At 37.4% G+C, this 23,084-nt stretch overlaps 1 protein-coding gene across 6 annotated transcripts in view; it reads left to right on the forward strand.

The window, feature by feature from the left end:
- LOC147393126 (putative starch synthase 4, chloroplastic/amyloplastic) overlaps positions 1 to 22,383 on the forward strand; it is an 86,249-nt gene extending 63,866 nt beyond the window's left edge. For all 6 annotated transcript variants that reach the window (XM_086455247.1, XM_086455246.1, XM_086455244.1 and 3 more), the window contains one exon: positions 22,078 to 22,383. In XM_086455247.1, coding sequence (XP_086311373.1) covers positions 22,078 to 22,190 — 113 coding nt within the window. In that variant the 3' untranslated portion in view covers positions 22,191 to 22,383. The remainder of the gene's footprint in view (positions 1 to 22,077) is intronic.
- Positions 22,384 to 23,084: the final 701 nt, after the last annotated feature.

Here is a 23,084-nt window from a genome sequence, read left to right on the forward strand (position 1 = left end):
AATCAAGCATACCAGTGTCCTGAAGAAGATCCAATGTGTATTTGCGTTGAGATAACGAAATATCACGACGTAAACGGGCTACCTCTATTCCCAAAAAGTACTTGAGGGGACCTAAGTGCTTAACTTCAAAAACATTACCCAATTGCCTCTTAACCTTGTCAATCCACTGTGCATCATTTCCAATTACTATAATATCATCCACATAAACCAAGACAATGGTATTGCGACCATCTACTCCTCGTCGAATAAAGCAAGTATGGTTAGAGTGGTATCTAGAAAATCCCATAGATAGATTGACCTCAGAGAAACGCTGGAACCAAGCTCGCAGGTCAAAGTGGCATCTAAAAAATCCCATAGATAGAATGACCTTAGAGAAACGTTGGAACCAAACTCGCGGAGACTGCTTTAGGCCATACAGAGATTTGAGAAGGCGACATACTTTCCTAGAATACTCCCCCTAAAGACGAAACCTAGGAGGGGGATCCATATAAATGACTTTTGTCAAATCACCGTTTAGAAAGGCATTATTCACATCAAATTGGTGAAGAGGCCATGAATGACATGCCGCTAAAGAGATAAGAAGACAAACAGTAGTAAGTTTGACTACAGGGGAAAATGTGGCACCAAAGTCCTTTCTCGGAGTCTGTGTAAATCCCTTAGCGACGAGGTGGACTTTGTAGTGATCAACAGTACCGTCTGTGAGATACTTGACGGTGAAAACCCATTTACAGCCAACAGTCCACTCCCCAGAGGGAAAAGAAACAAGTTTCCAAGTATGATTTTTCTGCAATACATCCATCTCAGTAGTCATGGCTCTAGTCCACTTAGGATCACATAAAGCCTCAGATACAGACCGAGGAATCCGAATAGAGTCTGTGGTGGCAAGATAGGCTCGATAGGAAGGAGGGAGACCCTGATAGGAAACAAATTGGGCAATAGGGTGATCAGTAATACACCCTCTCTTACCTTTGCAAAATGCAATAGGTAAGTGAGAGTTAGAAATTGAAGGAATAGGAGTAAATGTAGAAGGAGGTATACTTGAGTCCAAGGAAGGGGTTGACAACATTTGAGAAGGGGGCGCCGAGAGTAAATCTGCAACGGCGGTGAAGAAAACGGTGGAGAGAAAACTGGTGACGGTAGTATTATAGGAGAGTGATCCTGCAAAGAAGATGAAGCACGAAAAAATGGAATATTTTCAAAATATGTGACATCCAAGGAATGAATAAGACGATGTGTGAGTAGATTATAACATCGATACCCCTTTAACATGGATGAGTAACCCAAGAAAACACAATAAATGGTTTTGTCATCTAGTTTGGTACGATGGGGAGTTCTATCCTGAACAAAGCAGGTACACCCAAAAACTCTCGGTGTAATGGGGAAGAGAGTGCTATCAAGTCGAAAAACATTAAGAGGCACTTGTGCCCTAAGGTGCTGCTTGGAACACGATTCATGAGGAAAGCAGCAGTAAGAACTGCCATATTCCAATAGGACTTGGGAACATGCATTCCTCGCAGAAGGCAACAGACAATGTTCATGAGGTGGCGGTTCTTACATTCTGCCACCCCGTTTTGCTCAGGAGTGTATGGGAAAGTTAATTGATGAAGCATACCATGCTCATGGAGATGGGACTTAATTCCATCAGAAATATATTCCCCTCCATTATCTGTCTTAAGAGATTTGACAGTAATGTTGTACCGAGTCTAAATCATTTTGAGAAAATTATTAAAAATAGGGAGCACCTCAGAACGAGAGCGCATTAAATAAACCCAAGTACAACGAGAATAGTCATCAATAAATGTAACATAATATCTATGACCATTAAAAATAGTAACAAGAGAAGGCCCCCAAACATCATAATGAACTAAATCAAAAATAACATTACATCTATATATGCGAGGAATATAAGATGTACGTGTGTGTTTAAAGAGCTCACACATAGAGCACTGAAATTCGTGTCCACTACAAAAAAAATATTTTACAGTAGGAAATAATGAACATAAGTGCTGAAAATTAGCATGTCCTATTCGAGCATGTCATAAGTCTAAAGTCTGGGAAGAAAAAGTATGATTCCCAGTGAGTGGGAGGACGGAAGCTGGAGCAACAGTAAGTGGAGCGCCAAACAGGTACAACCCATCCCTCTCATACCCCTTGCCAAAAATCCTTCTTGAAGTCAGGTCCTGAAAGACACAGTGAATAGGAAAAAATGTTACAGAACAATTTAGAGATTTTGTTATACTACTCACAGACATAAGGTTAAGAGATAGGTGAGGAATATGGAGAACAGAATCAAAAGAAAAATTAGGGGTCAAGGAGATAGTACCCTTGCTGTGAATAGGGGTAAGAGACCCATCAACAAGGCGAACCTCTTTATGAGTAGAAGGAAAAATGGAATAAATAAAATGATTAGACTCACCGGTCATGTGATTAGAGGCACCAGAATCAATTACTCAAGTTAGAGGAGTAGAGCCAAACTGAGAGGCGTGAAATGCAGAAGAAGTACCTGGAAGTGTGGTAACAGATGCGACTATTGAGGATGAGGGAGTCTGAGCCTGGAGTTGATCCCATACAATAGCTGTAATCTGCGTCTGTAAATGTTGCAAATCAATGGTTCCAAGGGACGTAGGATCAACAGAGGTAGATTCCACAACAGCAGCACGGGACTGTCCCCTAGGAGATCTCAATAGGTGGGGATAGAGTTGAAAACAGCGGGCCTTCTCATGGTCAATCTTCCCACAGTGGCTACACGTAAGACCACTACGTTTACCACGTCCATGGTTGCCATGACCTCGATTCCCGGATACTTGAGTACGGGAGTTAGAGAAACCCGAATTGACTGCAATAGCCATCTGATTTCTATCTGGAGCAGAGATAATGACAGGGGACTGAGTCTGAGAGGGAATTACACGGCGACGACGCTCATCGCTATCAATGGTCGCAAATGTCTTAAACAAGGACGGTAGAGGCATGGTATTAAGGATTTGGGTCCACAGTGCTTCAAACTCAGGGCGTAGACCCATGAGAAATTGATATGTCTGATGTCGAGCAATTCTCTTGACCACATACCCGGCTGCCTCAGCAAACAACTCAGCCATAGACTCATAGTGCGAGAGTTCCTCCCAACGAGATTGAAGGAATCCAAAGTAATCTGCTACACTTTGATTTCCCTGTGTAGCCTTAGCAATATCCCGGTAAAGTTCATAAATCCGCGAGTCATTACGAGCATGTGCATATGTCTGAGTGAGAGTTGACCACAAAGAAGAAACAATCTCATGATACATTGCTCCATGGAATTAAGGGCCCGATTGATTCAGTTGCCTGAATCTGCTGTTAGCTTTTGCTATCAGAATTTGCTGTTAGAAGTTGAAACACTGAAAAGCTTGTTTGATAGAGCTTTATAAAAGTGCTGTGCTGTTTACCAGAATCTGGTAATTATTGTTTGATACAGTTTCTAGAATCTGCTGTATTAGGTAAAATGACCAGAATACCCTTAAAGTTGATAGTGCACCCCGAATGCATAAAAAATTATCAGAATACCCCTATAAATATATAATTAGACTAAATATATATAAATATAATAAAATTATATAAAAAATTTAAAAAAATAATTGAATTAATTTTAAAACAAAAAAAGTTATAGAAAAATTTATAATTCTATAAAAATTTCAGTAGCATCTCCTCTTAAAAATAAAAATATGAAATTTTCCTGATAAACAAAATACCTGCATAATACACAATCCAACATAATGCACCAAAAATGCATCAAAAATTATCAGAATACCCCTATAAATATATAATTACACTAATATATATAAATATAATAAAATTATATAAAAAATTTAAAAAAATAATTGTATTAATTTTAAAATATTTATAATTCTAAAAAAAGTTATAGAAAAATTTATAATTCTATAGAAATTTCAGTAGCATCTCCTTTTAAAAATAAACATATGAAATTTTCCTGATAAACAAAATACCTACATAATACACAATCCAACATAATGCACCAAAAATGCATAAAAAATTATCAGAATACCCCTATAAATATATAAAAACACTAAATATATATAAATATATTAAAAATTAAAAAAATAATTGTTTTAATTTTAAAATGTTTATAATTCTAAAAAAAATTATAAAAAAATTTATAATTCTATAGAAATTTCGGTAGCATCTCCTCTTAAAAATGGACATATGAAATTTTCCTGATAAACAAAATATCTGCATAGTACGCAATCCAACATTCGCATAACATCGTATATACATAAGACATCCACATTACTTGCCGAAAAAACATAACACATCCACATAACATCTAATTTAGATTCTGACATCATTTAAACATAATAATCATAGTTAATATAATAAGTAAAATTGAAATAAATAAAAACATGAAAAATATACATCCAACAAATGCATACAAAAGATATTTTTCATTCTTCTTATTTGACTCCGTTACTTTATCTTGAGGAACATTATCATTGATAATGTCAACTTCATCTGCCCACACAAAAGACCATGCATGTCTCTATAAAGTAAAATAATACATGAATTAATATCAATCTCACCAAATATAAATACGCACCCAACATTAATATCAATGTCATATTATCTGTCAAGATGGACACCTATAAAACATCCTCCCATAATTTTCTTTTCTTTTAACCGTGACTAATGTCATCACTCGACCACATGAACAACATGGTGGATACGTATAGTTTTCCATCAATGCTATTCATCATACACAAAGAACATAAATAAATAAGTATAGAATCTTCGAAATATACCTAAAAACAGTATAATCTTTATTCCAACGTCGAATAATAGTATTTATAATTACAATACAAAGTAAAAAAAAATATAATATGAAAATGTATCAATGATTGCCAGTAAAAATGGCATCAACTATTGAATCCCTATGTATTTTCATTGTTTGTTGACTCTGACGACCTACTAATGGGGGAACTGGATACTCTTGATCAGTGATGCCCTCTTCTTCCACTCCCGTTGATCCTTCTTCCTTAAATCGAGTAACTTCTTCATCGACAATCGCATGTTTTATGATAAAATTGTGTAATGCCATGTAGGAAACAACAATGTTTTGTTGTTTGTTCAAATTATATGAACGCATCAACTTCAAGATTGGCCATTTTGCTTTCAAAGACCTAAAGGTTCGTTCGATCACGTTCCGAAGCGAAGAATGTAAATAATTGAATAGTTTATTTCGATCATTTGCTCGTGATCTCCTATAGTCTTGTAGATGGTATCAAACACCTCAATAAGGTGCGAGATAACCATCTATGAGTGTGTACCCAGCGTCTATCAAATAGTATTTACTTATTATCCAAAAAAAAAATATTAATTTTTAGGATTGAATATAAACAGATATAATTGACAAGCTTTTAAATACAGACCTGGTGGAGGATATGAAAAATTTAAACTGGGAGTGTTCATTGTCTCAAGGAAGACACGTGAATCATTAGCCGACCCTTCCCAACCAACCACCACATGAGTGAACATGTCAAACAAACATGTTGCCATTATATTTTGTGTGTCCCTTATGTCCTCGATATCACATTTGTTCTGCTATTGGTACAAATGCACTAACATGCGTCCCGTCTATTGCACCAATACAATCCTACATATTTTTAAGGTATATTAATATATAAACCTTAATAAAACAAATATTTTTCAAGTATATATATATAATTACTTTAAAATATGGCTAAAAACGAGGATTGTTACGGATGTGCGAAGAGACTTCATTGAGGTCGGGAGGTACAATTAAGGACATTGACAAATTCACAATAGTCAAAAGAACTATGTTGAAATACTTGTTAACTGTTTGAACTGAGTGATCGAAACTATATGCAATTAATCTTTGTCTTTGATTATATCCTATTATCAATAAGAACATTGCTAGTTATTCTTGAATAGTAATGTAGCGCTCCATCTTCAGTAGACCTCTAACTTCCAAAATACTACACAGATTCAGAAATACGTGTCGTTCCATTCTAAATAATGCATGACATGTCGCATGATTATCATCTAGTGTTTCGCGCACAAAGTCAATCTCCTTTAACTGACTATTACTATGTGGCTCCTTATATAAAAAATTCTCGCAATAAAATAAGGATCCTAGGATGGCTCATGTAGTGACCATACTTAAAACACTTGAGTCAACATTATCGGTGGTATCACCATTTGAATCGATGGTATCAGTCGTATCATCTGAGTCGATAGTATTTGTGGTATCAACATCTGAATCTATATGACCTGCTTATGAATTCATATTAGTGGTATATATCCATCCAACAGTAAACAAAATATTCATCTAACAGAAAATATTAATCACAATATCAATCCAACAGCAAATAAAATATCAATCTAACAGAAAATATAATATACATCCAACAGAAAATCAGATATCCATCAAACAGAAAATAAATTATCCAAACTTCAGAGTACATTGCATCATAATAGTGCAAAAAGTAACCAATGTATATTGCACCCTATAGGTGCAAAAAGTAACCAAAGTATATTACATCCTATAGGTACATCATAAAACCCACATAAATATTAAAATAACATATAAAACATGTCTAAAAATTTCTCCCAGTCATAAAATCAGACATTTCACCCTCCAACCAACCAAGACGAACCTCTACTGATCGTAACCTACAAAAAATCTCTCTGAATTGTTTGTTCTTCATAAACATCTTCAACGCAAAAACGATAAAGAGCATTGTTGGGGGGTACATCTGGTAATTGGTCTAAGAGGTCGATTGACTCTTGAATACTACTTTTCTTAACATGATTGGGGATTGTTACAAGTAGATGTCTGACTATGAACTGCATCTGCGAGCTTCTCCAATGGCTAGCCAATTCGCATAGCAATAGTCATATTCTACCTACGACCTTGAGGTTGTAGAGTATCGCCACTTCTGCGTCGAGTAGGATCTGTGGGTAGGGGTACAGTAGGGGTAGCATCATCCTCAAAGTCATCAGCATCATCAAGAGTAAAGTCTAGAAGTGTCTGAGACTCTGGAGGCTGAGTCAACATGACATCATCTAGATCATCCGCATCAAGATTCTCATCCTGGGGTGCTGATGCAGATGGCATTGACCCACATGCAGGCGACCACATCTGGCTACCAGTGGCATATGTGCCTCTAAAAATTAAATTCAATTGTTTCACAAACTTCAGAGGTTGCTTTCGGAATATTGCATCTTTTGGATGATGCTATAAAAAATAAAAACCTTAATTTACATAAAGAGACAAAAATCTTAAAATAAATAAAAGGACAAATTAACAAAAAAATATACTTCTAACCACCCATCCCACCACTTATCACTTATATCTAATATGCCGGTCTCAACATCATAAGAGATGCAAGTATTTATGCAAATCTTATTCTAACGTCTCCAAATGTCTTTTTGTCTATCCTACTTGTTCTCCATTTGCCCTCTATCGTAATAAACATTAGTTCTTTTATTAAACTCCTTGACCAAGAATTCATAACCAGTCTTGTCCAAGCACTTTATGCGGTCTTCTCCCCTTCTTAACTAATTCATAGCAGATCTCGACCCAAACTTCATGTTGTTTGGGTGTCCAATCTGCTTTTGCACTCTTTGAATTGTTATCTTCCATCTACCAACGGTAATAACAAGAGTAGTGCATAGATCAGAACATGTCATATTATATTTCAATTCATCATGTAATATAAAATGACTCCACATATTATAACTACACAATTTAAATTACTATAACATGATTCATTGGCTGAACAATGATCTAAAACTACTATAATTATAGATCAAAAACAGAACTGTAAACTGTTTTATTACTTACACCATCTCAACCTACAATTTTTGCACAGTGTATAATCAAATAGAGAAACTAGGAGGTAATGTCAAGTTACCATATAAATAGCCGGAAGAACGCACAGTTTCAATCCCACGGTGAGGGAGCCCTGTGTTCTCAATCTTTGACTGTACAGAGTACAGTAATTGATGTGTGTGTGCGTATGTAATTTTTTTTTATAAAATTATAAATTAGATTATCGAATACACGATAACATTCGATTATAAATTTATAAATTTCTAAATTAGATAATCAAATACTCAATAACAAGAGATTAGAATACCCAATAACCATTTCTTCAAACAAAACAACTCCATTGAAAGAACACACAGGTCCATAAATAAATAAAAAATATCAAAAATAACCATCACAGTTCTATAACATTCAACAAACATGATTCAAAGATACAAACTTTAAAACTCAAAATTTCACGAAAAGATTTCACTGAATTTATAAATGTCGAGGATACTTGAACGATGAGAAATCTGGGAGGGTAGCTTCAGAAAAGTCCCAAGGATAAGGCAAAGATCCCAAAAATAAACATCAGGTAAATATGCAAAGGATCAACACTATTAGATCAACAAGGGGTGGACCAAGAGATTCATGGATAGTGGTAATAGAACATAAACGAAATACAGTGGTAAAGATAAATACTTGCATTGTATTTGGGTTGCAACCAAACAACTCAAATACAACTTGCACTGTATTTCAGTTGTAAGTAATCATCTATCTATCTTTTGTTACCTACAAATTCAATGGAGACGCACACACACAAAAAAAAAAAAAAAATTTGCAGCTATGTTTACAACAAAAACATGGGCAGAATATGTCATGGAATCAACATTACTGTAAGCATCAAAATTTCAAGGAGGCATTTACAAATTGTTATAAATAAATATCCCTAATTTTATTAGTGGGCCTCAAATCCAAATTGAGTCCATTAAATGGAAAATGCCTCTTACAACCCACATATGGTTTGGATTAGGGCTTTCGCAGATGAAGCCCATGATCTAAATAAAAATCAAGTGATCCACACATTAAATATTGAGCCTTATACCCAAATAAATGAGTTTGGCCCAATAATAATCCATAGAATCCTTAAATGGGATTTGGACAAATTTAGCCTTTTAAATAAATCAATTATACCTCTTTAAGTTGGGGGTATAATTGGAAATCTAAATTACCTTTAAGTCTATAAATACAAGAGCCTCTCTCATGGAGAGGGGATCTGGATCACTTTATCTCAGAAGATAGAAGCTCTCCCTCTAGAGAAGAAGAAGCTCTCAAGCCTTCCTCCAGAGACAAAGCAAGGTTCTTCAGAGATCTGGACTCCGACTAAAGAGAAGATCAAGCATAAAGCCCTTCTCCGGAAGTCAAGAAAACTTTCTCAGCCGATAAAGCGCGAAGCCTGGAGAGAAGAAAATTTACAGAAGCCTCTACAGAAGATCAAACACAAAGCAAAGCCAACGTCAAAGCATCCTTCTCAGCCGATAAAGCGCGAAGCTCGGAGAGAAGAAAAACTACATACGTCATCATCACTATTTTTGTACTTGACTGTTAATCAGAGGAAACACTGATATCTGTATCTACTTTTCATAAAAAATCAATAAAATTAGTTGCGATCATATTTTACGAATCTCGAGGTAGATCCGTAGAAATTTATTGTCGACAATTACACTTAGAAAAATAGATGTAAATGGAAGAATAACGTATTCATAATTTTGAAGATTAAAACGTAACTGTCAAACTACTTTTATAATTAATGATAAAGAATGAAGAATGTAGAATGAGAATGATACACTCATACTTTTGAAGATTTAATCGTGACTTTTGTTTTGAATGTATAGATTTAGCTATTTTTTTATATGCATCCCGGCTATTTTATTATAAACGCATTTTGAGTATTTACGAAAATCTATCCAACGATGTGCTAGATGCACCAAGCGATGACCTCATCGCTTTCAAAATTTTCAAGCACCAAGTTCAACGTTTTTTTTATTCTTTAAGCATTGAGCTCACCTACAATTTTTTCCCGAAGTCCATTTATAATAATAGGAAACGAACATTCAAATAATAAATTATGACTAAATCTTCAAAATCATGAATATATTTGTTATTCATTTATCATTTTTTGTTACAAATTATTCAAAAGTCACATCCAAATCTTTGAAATTATGAGTATATTATCCAAATCGTTGGAATGAATTGCAATCCTTGATGAAAAGCAAAATTAAAGGAAAAAATTTAAATAAATTGTGAATCCAAAATTGAGAGTATATATAAAGAGAATTTTCCCAAATATCTGTTTAGTGGAACCTATCAATCGGTCCCCACCTAAAACACCAAGGTAAGTGGCATTCTAATGGATCCACAAGGCTTACTAAAATATATGATTTTTGTATAATGGAGCACGATACGAAGTTAGACAATTTCAAGCATCCATTAATCTGTCACAAAATTAAAATAGTTTCCCAAAATCTACAAATAATTTTCTAGGGTATATTTTAATATAGAGATTCAACCAGGTTTATAGAACTTCAGATGGGGGTATAAGCCTATGTTTTCTTAATTGTAGATCTGGATAAGCAAATCGACATCAAAATCCAGATTTATAGAACTCCAGATGGATATAGTTGTTTTTCATTGTAGATCTGGGTTAACAAATCGACATCGAAAACCCAGTTTTATAAAACCCTAAAAAATAAATGAATCTATTGTTCATTTGGGATTTTAGATCTTGGTGAGTTGAGTTGGAAATCGATACCGTGATGGGTATACAAGGTAAATCTCATTCTGTAAACCAAAAACCCCAAACGAAAAACCGTATTCGATCTACCACAAAACTGAAATGAAAATAATATTCAATTTATAAAAAATATATATATAAATTATCGAAACAAATACCTGTGAGGGTTAGGGCTTTATGTGATTCTATCTAGAACAACGAGCTGCTTTGTGCGGTTCTGTCAAGATTTGAGAACAACAATCTACAGCTATAGGGCTACTGATCTACAAGCACAGCTGCGTGCTGTCGAGAATAGATAGAGAGAGAGTCTTTTACGAGAAGAAGAGAAAAGCGTCGCTGTGTTTTGTTCGGTCTAGAACAAAGACTATGTGCGGTTCTGTCGATAGAGAGAAGAAGAGAAATGAGTCAAACAAACGAGGGGCAATAAGGTCTTTTCACATGAGACATTTTCGGTAATTTGTGTCGCAAACGTGATTTAAAAAAGCTCTAAAATAAAACTTTTCACATCTGCATTTAGAAACGCAATTCGGTAACGCAAAATCGTAACGCGAAGCTTGGGTCGTGTTTGATTTAACTTCAAAACGCAACTTTACACCGCAAATGCTGGAAAATCTGCGTTTTGAAGCTCAATCAAACACCACCTAAATAACCATCCAAGAATGATGCAATTATCAATTTTCCATTGTTCAAATTTTAGATCAGTGAGGGGTGGCTTAGGAATAACACCTGACAACCAACCAGATTTGCCTCTACTACCAAAATAAAGTCGCATAGACTGGGACCAGGACTGAAAGTTACGACCATCTAGTGGTGCATTGGTTATACGCTGGACTGAGAAATTTGCCCCAAGAGTTGTGGTAGAATCCTTAGTCTCGTGAGTTGTCGTCATTGCGCACTATGAACAAGAAGGAACTTTGGATTGAAGGGAAATCTCCCGTATTAGTACTGTCAAAGGTCAGATAATGCTACTGATTGTTGTCAAAAACATCAAAAAACAACCACAACTGATTGTTATTTTAACTCCTTGCTGGTGAAGGTCAAAGAATAATATTTGTTGTTGTTGCTATCGAAGAAAGTCACAAAATAATATCTTCATGTTGCTATCGAAGCCCCAACTGTTGTTGTCGGTCACCAAAAATTTCTTCGTACAACCCTAGAGCTGTTGTAGAACTGATCACAGGGCAGTTAAGGGCTTATAGGCTGATCGCAAGGGCTGTTCAGGGCCTGTAGACTGATCGCAGGGCTGTTCAAGGCCTTTAGATCTGATCACAGGTCTGTTCAAGGCCTGTAGGCTGATCGCAAGGCTCCAACCTCTGTCTGCTAGGGTTGTTTAGGGCATACAACCTGATCGCGGGCTGTTTAGGGCATAAAACCTAATCGCAGGCTTGTTAATGACCTGTAGGTATGATCGCAGAGTGTGGTTTAGGGCATACAACCTAATCGCAGGCTATTTAAGGCATAAGACCTGATCACAGGCTTGTTAATGACCTGCAGGTATGATCGCAGAGTGTGGTTTAGTCCAAAAAACCTGATCGCAGGCTTGTTTAGGACCTGTAGATCAGATCGAGGTGTACACAACAACACATTGTTGTTGTCTGTTGCTGTCTGATTGAAGTTCACTCAAAAAAAAAAAAAAAAACTGTCTGCTAATGTCGCAAGGCAGATTATGTCCAGTGGCTTTGATCGCAACGTAGGTAGGAGTATGATCTGACCTTCGACAGCAAAGAAAAAACTTAACGTTGGGCAAAAATCACAATACAAAACTCTATTGCAACATGTGAAGAACTAATAAGGTCTCTATTGCAACATGCGATTAAGAGAATATAAATAAATAAAAAAACCCCCCGAAGGGGAGAAACTCCAGATGAGGCTACTGCTAGGTGAGCACGGTTAGTGTAGTGGGATTAGTGAGAGAAGAAAAAAAAATTGGAGGAGAAACAAAGATGGAGGGTTAAAGGTTTTTTTCCTACTCTGATACCAAGAAGAATTTTAGAAGAGAAAAGTCAAGTCTCATAATGAGAGCTTGGCATATATTTATAATCAATAATAAGGGAATAGACATAAATGCCCTTACAAAGAAATAAACTAATATTAGTAAAGCTAGAACTAACTATTCTAATATTTCTAATAACTGCCTCCTTCAAGTCTCCATGAAGGAATGCATTCTTCACATTAAGTGCATACAACGTCTGCAACTAATTTGCTACTAGAGATATAATTAGTTTGATGGAGTCCAACTTTGCTAGTCGTGCAAATGTTTCCAATTCCATAGGCTTAATTATAGATTTTGCCTTTCACTGACCTATTTGCCTTACATTTTACTGTGCACACCCGCTGATTCCTCCCTTCTAAGAAGGTCAATGTTCTCATGTAGCATTATTTTCCGAGGCTCGCATTTCTTGAAACATTATTTTCCTCCACAACAGAGTTAGTAGTAGAAACAAAAGCTAACAAAGTAATAAAAGATGGAGACAACTTTATACAGAACATAATTTGCAATAGGATGTTGGGTACTTGAGCTTCAATCATTTTTCCTTTCCGAAAAGCAATTGGAAGGTTGGAATTATCACTATTGGACAATAACAATTGAGTAGACATGGAAGGAGTTCTGTGATTACTTGGATTGAAGGAGCCGAATTGGCTTGAAGGAGTTTCAAGTTTGGTTTTTTCCCCAAATGACATTTATTATAGACTTTAAGCACCCTTTATCCTTCAGCACGACTATCACATGTGCTAGTAGGGTTGTCAAGGATGAATTAAGACGTTGAATGTACAATTTGAGGAACTAAAAACAATCTTTCACTGGTATTACTTTCCCCTTGAAGAAAGATAGAGTTGTTAGTAGAGAAGAAAGGAGTTGACTCAGATGAAGTTGACCACTATGGAAACAAATTTGTGCTTAGTGAGACGATGATAAAATTTATACTCCCTTTTTAGATGCGGGATACTCAAGAAGTATACACTTGAGCACCTTTGGTATTCAACATGGTGTGATGTGGTCTCAATACATGCACATAGCATGCGTAATCAAACAGTTTAGGAGGCACCAAAAATAAGGGATAATCGGGTCTGAAACTCAGAACACGATAGGAAATACTATTAATTAGATATATGCAATAGTTAAAACAGCATCAAACCAGAAAGTTTTGGAACATTAGCCAAGAGGAGAGATCTCGTTACCTCCAGTAAGTGGTGATTTTTTCGCTCAGCTACTCCAGTTTATTCCAGAATGTTAACAGATGAACTCTGGTGTTCTATTCATTTTTATTCGGAAGATTTCAAAACATTGTTCATAGAATCTCAACCTTGATCAAATCGAATAACTTTTACATTTGTTGCAAATCAAGTTTAGACCATCTTATGGAAGGTTTTGAAGAGAAGATATGCCTCCAAAATCTAACACGAACCCCCGAGATTTTGAGTTAGATCTCAAGGCACGATAATATATTTTTCCGTGTATGAAATGAAACAACATAAATAATCTGACAATTATTTTCAATTATCAACTTGAGATAGCAGAAGCATAAATTAAAGATGAACTAACTATATGTAAACAAACCCACAAATCTCTAACATCTCACACACACACACCATATATACATACGAAATAAGTAGCAACAGATACTAAATTCTGGATACTCTCTCTCAAATGTAACCACTATCTAGAGTCACACTCATAAGAAACAAACAAAGTGCTCACCTCCCTGGTCTTAAGATGCTTCACGGTATAGGTCATCAAGATCCTCATCTACTCCAATATCTGAATTCTTTGTTCTGGATTGATAAGATGAATGATGAGAGTTACCCAACAAATAACGTACATTTTAAATAAATAGTCATAGCATGCATAATTAATCATACTAAACATTTGACATAATGCAAGTTTTTTAAAACAATTTCAAGTAAAACTGAAAAGCATAATTTAAATAAAATATCCTATGAACTATCACGACACGAATACATGATACAAACAATGATATTGTGGTCAATAAGAATGTTGAGGATACCGACTAAAATATGAACATTGCAGTCAAGATACAATATGATTCAATGCTTAACCAGTGTAGAACTCCATCGTTCCTGATTTTATGGCCAGCATAATAAAACTGTTAAATAAGTCTGTAGGGTTATTTTAGTCTTTTCACTTCTTTCTCTTATGTAATACTTATATAGCCTAATTAGGGCTAATCAATCTAATAAGTCTTTCTCTCTAATCTTCAATTTGGTATCAGAGCAAGGCTCTCTCGATTTCAACTACTGCTTCGTTTGCTACACCTTCATCATTTTCCTCTTTCTTAAATCACCTCCACACTTCTCGTCTTCAATCCCCATCACCCCTACGGGGGTTCTCCTCCACTCTACACCTAATCGCATCATGCGATAGGGGTTCTAGATCTGTTTGAAGCCTGTGATCAGGCTGTTCTATCAGCAAGGTTGTTGTTTGGAGTTAACAATAACAACAGCATGATAGTATAGTGTTTGTTTGTCATTCACGACAGCAGCAGAAGTGCTATTTGGCTTCCACGACAGCAGCAGCAGTGCTGTTTGACTTCCATGACAGCAGTAGAAGTGCTGTTTGACTTCCACGACATCAGCAGCAGTGCTGTTTGACTTCCACAGCAACTGCAGAGGTGCAGTTGGGTCTTACGATCACTACAGAGATGCAGTTTGGGTCTGGCGAATATAGCAGAATCCTTATTTGAGGTTTATCATCACTGCAAAGGTGCAGCTAGGTGTCTACGATCACAGCAGGAGGCTGCAAACACCTACAATCACTGCAGAGGTGCAGTTTGTGGTTTACGATCACAGCAGACCTTATTTTGGAGGCTGCGATCATTGCAGATTTATTCTCGGAGGTGCGATCACTCCAGATGCTGTTTATTGGATTGCAGCAACAGCAGTTGATTGGTTCTTTGGCTGCGGCAACAGCAGGTGCTGTTTAGGAGGCTGCAGCAACGACAGTTGCTAGTTGTTTGTGGCTGTCAGGCCATCGTTAGTGGGGTACATCAACAGCAGGTTGCTGTTTGGGAAGTTCTGGGGCACATAACAGCACCTGGACCCCTAGTTGAGGCCTACGACAACGGCAGAACCACTCCTTGGTGTCCTACCATTGATTTGATGGTTGTTTGGGTCACATACAACAGTGTTTAATCATCTTCCACGCCTCTTACGATCGTGTATTGCCACCTTTAGGGTGCTGCGATCAGTTTCTTTTTCAAACTAAAGCACATCTAGTCTTTGATGGCTTCCGAGACGTCTTCTTCCTCAATCACTGGTAATAGTAATGGATCGAGTGGTCTTCCCTCTAACTCAACTGATTTTCCAGGTATTCAGATCACTACCGTAAAATTAGATGGTCCTAATTATCTCCTTTGGGCAAGATCAGTTGAAATGTTCATTGGTGGAAAAGGGAAAATCGGCTACCTCACTGGGACAGACAAACAACCTGCACAGACTGACAGTTCTTACTCCCATTGGTTTGCTAATGATTCTATGGTCCGTTCTTGGTTGGTTACTTCTATGCAACCACACATTGCGGCTGGTTTTATGTTTTCCTCTACAGCAAAACAGATATGGGATTCCGCAAAGAGTATTTACTCACAACGTCAGAATAATGTCAGAATCTTCAATTTGGAGCGTGAGATTTCTCGTCTTTCCCAAGGAGACTCTTCAGTTACCACTTATATCTCACAGCTACGTGCTCGGTGGGAAGAGCTGACTTTCTATTCCTCATCCTATGCTTGGAAGGACCCCCTTGATGAGACATTATATTCGTCAATTCTGGATAAGAATCGGTTTTTCAGTTTCTAGCGGGTCTCCGGGACGAATTTGAGTATGCGCGAGTTCATTTATTGGGTATGGATCCTTTTCCGTCGCTACAGACTGCTTATTCATATGTCTTAGCGGATGAGAGTCGTCGTGCAGCTGTCCTACCTCATTCTTCAGGGGATCATTCTGCTATGTTTACTCGCTTATCTTCTACACAACCCCCAGTGGGTCTATGCCTACCCGTCAACGACATAAGTGTGATCATTGTGGAAAGTTAGGTCATGTGAAGGCTCGATGTTATGCACTTCATGGTCATCCTAATCAGCAACGTAAACAGTCTCAACGATCTTCAGCTCATATAGTTTCTCAGTCGACTACTGATTCAACACCTCTTTCAGTTACTACATCCTCATCAGACTCGGTATCTCTATCCCAAGCCGAGCTTGACAAGTTCAGAAAATTCTTCAATCAGATAGAGACTTCATCTCAGCCGGTTTCTACCTTTGCTCACTCAGGTACCTTTGCATCTGCACACAGTGTTTCCACCACTCCCTCACCATGGATCATTGATTCTGGTGCCTCAGATAACATGACCGGTATGTCCTCCCTATTTCAAACCTATAGTGTTTGCTCTGGTCATCGCAAGGTTCGCCTGGCTGATGGTTCTTTGTCTTCCATAGCTGGTCAAGGTCTTTTACCTGTTACATCCTCTTTATCCTTAACTAACACACTACATGTTCCTCAACTTACTACTAACCTGGTATCCGTTAGTAGCCTTACCAAAAATTTGAACTGCAGTGTAACCTTTTATTCTTCTCATTGTGTCTTTCAGGATCTGGAGTCGAAGAGGACGATTGGCACTGGACGTGAAGTGAATGGATTGTATCTCCTGGATGTTCCCGCCCATTCCCCTAGCACCCATTCTGCTCTTCAGCTTAGTAGTATTAGTAGTCAATCTAATAAGGCTCTTGTAATGCGTTGGCATTTACGCTTAGGTCATATTTCTTTTGGATATTTGAAACACATGTTCCCTAATTTATTTAATAATAACAATGTGCTTGATTTTTCTTGTGAAACTTGTCAATTAGCTAAACATGTGCGTTCTTCTTATCCTATTAGTATGAATCCTACTACACCTGCTATGTTTGACTTAATTCATTCTGATGTGTGGGGTCCTTCCCCCGTCATATCCACTCTTGGTTTTCGCTATTTTGTCTTGTTCATTGATGATCACAGTCGTACCACTTGGGTTTATCTTATGAAACACAAGAGTGAGGTTTATGGGATCTTTAAGCAATTTCTTGCTATGGTTCAAACCCAATTTGGTCGTACCATCAAGACCTTCCGTTCTGATCATGGTACTGAGTACACTTATAGTGAGGTCTTGAAACTTTGTTTAGAGTCTGGCATTGAGCATCAAATGTCCAATGTTAAGACCCCTCAGCAGAACGGCCGATCAGAAAGAAAAAATCGCCATATTCTAGAGTTAGCCCGTGCCATTTCGATTGGCATGAACGTGCCCCAATCCTATTGGGCTGATGCAGTTCTTACTGCTGTTTACCTTATTAATCGGACCCCCTCCAGTGTTCTTCAGTTTGTCACACCCCTCTCTAAGCTCTCTCCAGATCGTCCCGTGTTTCCACTTCCTCCGCGTGTTTTTGGGTGTGTCTGTTTTGTTCAAATTCTTGACCAAAATCGTTCTAAACTTGACCCTAAGGCCGTCAAATGTATCTTTTTGGGTTATTCCTCTACCCAGAAAGGCTACCGTTGTTACCATCCTCCTTCTCGACGACGTTTCATTTCTCGCGATGTTTCTTTTTTTGAGCATACTCCTTACTATAATGGGTCCGTTGGCATTCAATCTGAGTGGTTTCCTCTAGATTCACCTGATGATCATTTTCCTTCTTTATTTCCCCTTCCCATGCCTGTTCCTCCCTCTCCACCCCCCGTCAGTTCGTCCTCTCCTTCATTGCAGGTTTACACTCGACGTCCACGTGATACTACCATCACTTCTATGTCCGACCAGCTCGCCTCCTCGCCTCCAGCTCCGCCTCCGTCTGTTCCCTGTGATGATCGTCCTATTGCCACTCGTAAGGGTAAGCGCACTTGTACTTATCCCATTTCAAATTATATATCTGACTCTGCACTATCACCCTCCTATCGGAGTTTTCTTGCTTCTGTTTCCGCTGTTTCTCTTCCTACTACTGTTGCAGATGCTATTGCTCATCCTGAGTGGCGCGCAGCTATGATTGATGAGTTGACTGCTCTTGAAAAGACTCAAACTTGGGAAATTGTGCCTCTTCCGTCTGGAAGGAAAGCTGTGGGTTGTCGTTGGGTATTCACGCTTAAGCATAATCCGGATGGTTCCATTGCTCGTTATAAGGCCCGTCTGGTGGCCAAAGGTTATGCTCAGACTTATGGGATTGATTAGGAAATTTTGCTCCGGTTGCCAAGATGACCACCATTCGCGTTCTCCTTTCTGTTGCTGCTATTCGAGGATGGCCTCTTTTTCAGTTAGATGTCAAGAATGCTTTTCTCAATGGTGATCTTCAAGAAGAAGTCTATATGGTCCAACCTCCTGGTTTTCTTTCTTCTGCTTCTCCTGCACATGTTTGTCGTCTTCGCCGGTCTCTTTATGGTCTGAAGCAGTCTCCTCGTGCTTGGTCTGAGCGCTTCACTAAGGCCATGCATCAGTTTGGTTTCCATCAGAGTTCTGCTGATCACACCTTGTTCTTGCGTCACTCCCGAGGCAAAACTGTTGCTCTGATTGTGTATGTGGATGATATTGTTCTTACTGGAGATGATGCCGATGGCCTTACCGAGGTCAAAACTTACTTAGGACGTCAATTTGAGATTAAGGACCTTGGACATCTTCGCTATTTTCTGGGTATTGAGGTTGCCCGGTCCCGGTCTGGTATATTTATTTCTCAGCGTAAGTATGTTCTTGACTTACTCAGTGCCTCTGGTCAGCTTGGATCTCGTCCAGCTGATACTCCTATTGAGCAGAATCACAGGTTGGCTGATTCTGAGGGGGAGTGTGTGTCCGATATTGGCCAATATCAGCGTCTTGTGGGAAAATTGATCTACTTGTCTATGACTCGCCCTGACATTGCCTATGCTGTTAGTGTTGTAAGTCAGTTTATGCACTCGCCTCGAACATCTCATCTTGCTGCTGTTTATCGTATTCTTAGATACCTTAAGGGATGTCCTGGTCGAGGTATTTTATTCAACAATCATGGTCATCTTCGCATTGAGGCATGGACAGATGCAGATTATGCTGGTTCAGTGACTGATAGACGGTCTACTTCTGGGTATTGTACTAAAGTTGGTGGTAACTTGGTAACTTGGCGTAGTAAGAAGCAGGATGTGGTTTCTCGGTCAAGTGCTGAGTCAGAATACAGAGCCATGGCACTTGGAATATGCGAGTTGTTGTGGCTCAAAATCTTACTAGCTGATTTATGTCTTCCTGTGCCGGTCCCCTTCTTACTATATTGCGATAATAAATCAGCTATTAACATAGCTGCAAATCCGGTTCAGCATGACAGAACGAAGCACATAGAAGTTGATCGTCATTTCATTAGAGAAAAAATAGTTTCTGGACAGATTTGTACTCCCTTTGTCCCTACCTCTCAACAACTTGCTGATGTTCTTACTAAAGGTGTTAGTAAAACCTCATTTGAAGATGTCTTGTCCAAGTTGGGCATTGTTGATATCCACGCACCAACTTGAGGGGGAGTGTTAAATAAGTCTGTAGGGTTATTTTAGTCTTTTCACTTCTTTCTCTTATGTAATACTTATATAGCCTAATTAGGGCTAATCAATCTAATAACTCTTTCTCTCTAATCTTCAATTAAAACATACTTGGGTGGTTGTTTTCCGGTTTAGGATGGCTGTCGACCAAGACCCTAAGAGACTGGTCTACCTGATGTTGGTCGGTCTGTTTGACTATTGTCGACTGTTAAAGATCATTGATAAGTCATCTTCATCTAAGTCAATCTAGCATAAAATGTGAATCTCAAATCATCTATACTCTTCCACACTGTTCCCTTTACATCAGAATGTTCTCTATTAATTTTCAATTGATCGGTTACATCACAACTCCGGATGCATTCACTCTTATAATTCAAAATCTCGTATTCTTTATCTTAGAAACCTTAATTGAGTGACTCCAAGAGATTGTTGCTAAAGTTCACATCTTAAGCATCTTAGAGGATCGTCGAGGACTCTATACTCCCTAGCATCTTCGTGATCCCTAATTGAGTGACCTTGGCAGAACTTTTTCACTAACCAATCAATTAATCGGACAAATCTATTCAGGCTAATCAATCACCTAGTTTATCCAATCGATCCCCTATAAGCATAGTTCAATCGATTGGATAGGTCTAGTTGATCGATCTTACCTTGTTCTCAAAAACAACTCCAAATTTAAATAACTTTGCAACCTTTAGAGCTCAGCCAAATGATATCACCCCTATTTCCTAAGTCTATAAAATGGTAACTTAATCACATAGTCACTTACCATCCCATATGACTGTTGGGTGTCAGTTCGCCAATCACTAGCACGAGCCAACCACAATCTTGAATACCGTCAGACACAACAAAACTTACACTGAAAATTGCATGTAACGTACTTTGGGTGACACAATTTTTTACCAATAAAACATTTCCTTTCAGCAATTGCATTTCCTAGGGTACTGAAAAGCAATCCATTGTGGCAAGTTGCAGTGCTAAAGCAAAATATCACATTTTTACATCCACCATACTGAACTTAAATGGATATCATTCATTCTGCATGATATTGGCTTACACTCTTACCTAATAACATGTCAGCCCTCCGTATGACAATCAGTGGCTTGTTTCATGCCAGAACAAACACACATGAAGATAGATTACTATTTCGTTCAAGAGAAAGTAGCCTTGGGATCACAAGTCACTTGTTTTGTCTCCTATGGCCTTCAAGTGGCAAACATCTTCACTAAGCCTCTACTAAGGAAATCATTTGGTTTGTTACAAGCTAAACTGGGTCTTTGGTCCTCCCCATGACACTCAAATATATGGTAATACTATCAAGGCACACGTGAAGACTATTCAAGTCGCCACATGTCAATCTCACACCAAGCACATACATGGAAGTAGTGGGAGTGTACATTCTCTAAATCACATCCTCCAATCAAGCAAAAAACTCCTGGATGGAGTTTGCAATCAAACCCTCTTATATTTTGTCTAAATCTTGAAAGATCGTTTCCTTGTTCTTCGGGATGGTTTTTCTATACTACAAAGTAAACCAAATTTCTCTCATCTTAATTTAAACTTTGAAATATTGTTTCCTTATTATTTGGACAGTTTGCACACTAATAAGGAAACGGAATCGAATACAGTTGTACAAACATCCATACAAAGCTTTTAAATAGAGAAAGATTACTCAAACAACTCACCTTGATTTGGTGAAATTGAAATCGATTACTTCTTTGAATTTCAATATTGTTTAGGTAAAACTTAAAGAATAAAATTCAAAGACAATATAAACTACATTACTACTGCAATTGTTCTTTTCCTCCTGATAAACCATGTAAATGTACCAGCAGTGTGTTGTCACGAGCTCCATAGATGCATACATAACTGTCATATTTGTAAAAAAAAATTTTATGAGTAGATATATTTGTAACTTTATCTTTATGGTTTGTTGATTTTCATGCAGAACCAGATGAATGGGGTGAGATTGTTCGTAAGATTATGGAAATTGATAATAGCTGGAATAACACAGCCGGGAAATACATCAATGTCTACAATTCTGTAAGAGTAAGATGTTAGATTGTTAAAGAAACGATTCAATAATATTAGAGATATACATGTATTTAATGAATAATACTCCGAAGCTGGGAGTTTTTGAGATGTAATCCATCTCATAGGAATTGTATATCTTGTTTGTATATACAACTAGACGTATATTTGTATTATTATAATAACATCATTAAGAATGATAAAATGCATATTCATTTTGACATCTGTTGAATCACGCAAAACTTAGCAAACTACTAAAGCTTTTGCGGACGAGTATTTACTCTGTTCGTTTCATTTGTAGGGGCATTTTCTAACCTCTTAAGAATAAATGAATTGGTTCTTGGTTCGTTATATGGCTGACAATGATCCAAAATATACCTGATGTCTGAACTGGTCCAAACCAATCTGATAAGGAAATACATGAAAAAATCGGATTTTCGGATCGGATTTGGGAAAAAAAAAAATAAGAGAGAAAAATACTCAAATAATTTATTATTTTTTGATCCAGCAAACAGGATCATACTTCATAGTATCCCTTCTTTAGAAATGAAAGCATAGAATTGCCAACTTCAAAAAATAGAATTCTGACACAGGAATGCACCAAAATATATGAAAAAAAAGGGATGGGAAGTGAGATCAAACATTGTGTAGAAAGTCACTTATCTATCACTGTCCAAGATAGAGGGTTACTATTTCCACACCAACTTTTAGTAACGCCACACCAACTATTTGCAATTCTTTGATGATTTACATAGGAAATGGTGTGGCATTAGTAAAAGTTGGTGTGGTAATAGCAGCTCTCCCTAGATATTAGCATTTCTAATAGATAAAAGCCAACAAACACTTCAAATGTTGAATCTCATCCCAAAGATTTATCCAAATAACACCATTACTTCTTCCTCGGCGATAAAACCTCTGGTAATA

The sequence above is a fragment of the Akebia trifoliata genome, chromosome 10 (assembly GCF_017979445.1).
Source record: "Akebia trifoliata isolate Shusen 1 chromosome 10, ASM1797944v1, whole genome shotgun sequence".
Classification (NCBI taxonomy): domain Eukaryota; kingdom Viridiplantae; phylum Streptophyta; class Magnoliopsida; order Ranunculales; family Lardizabalaceae; genus Akebia; species Akebia trifoliata.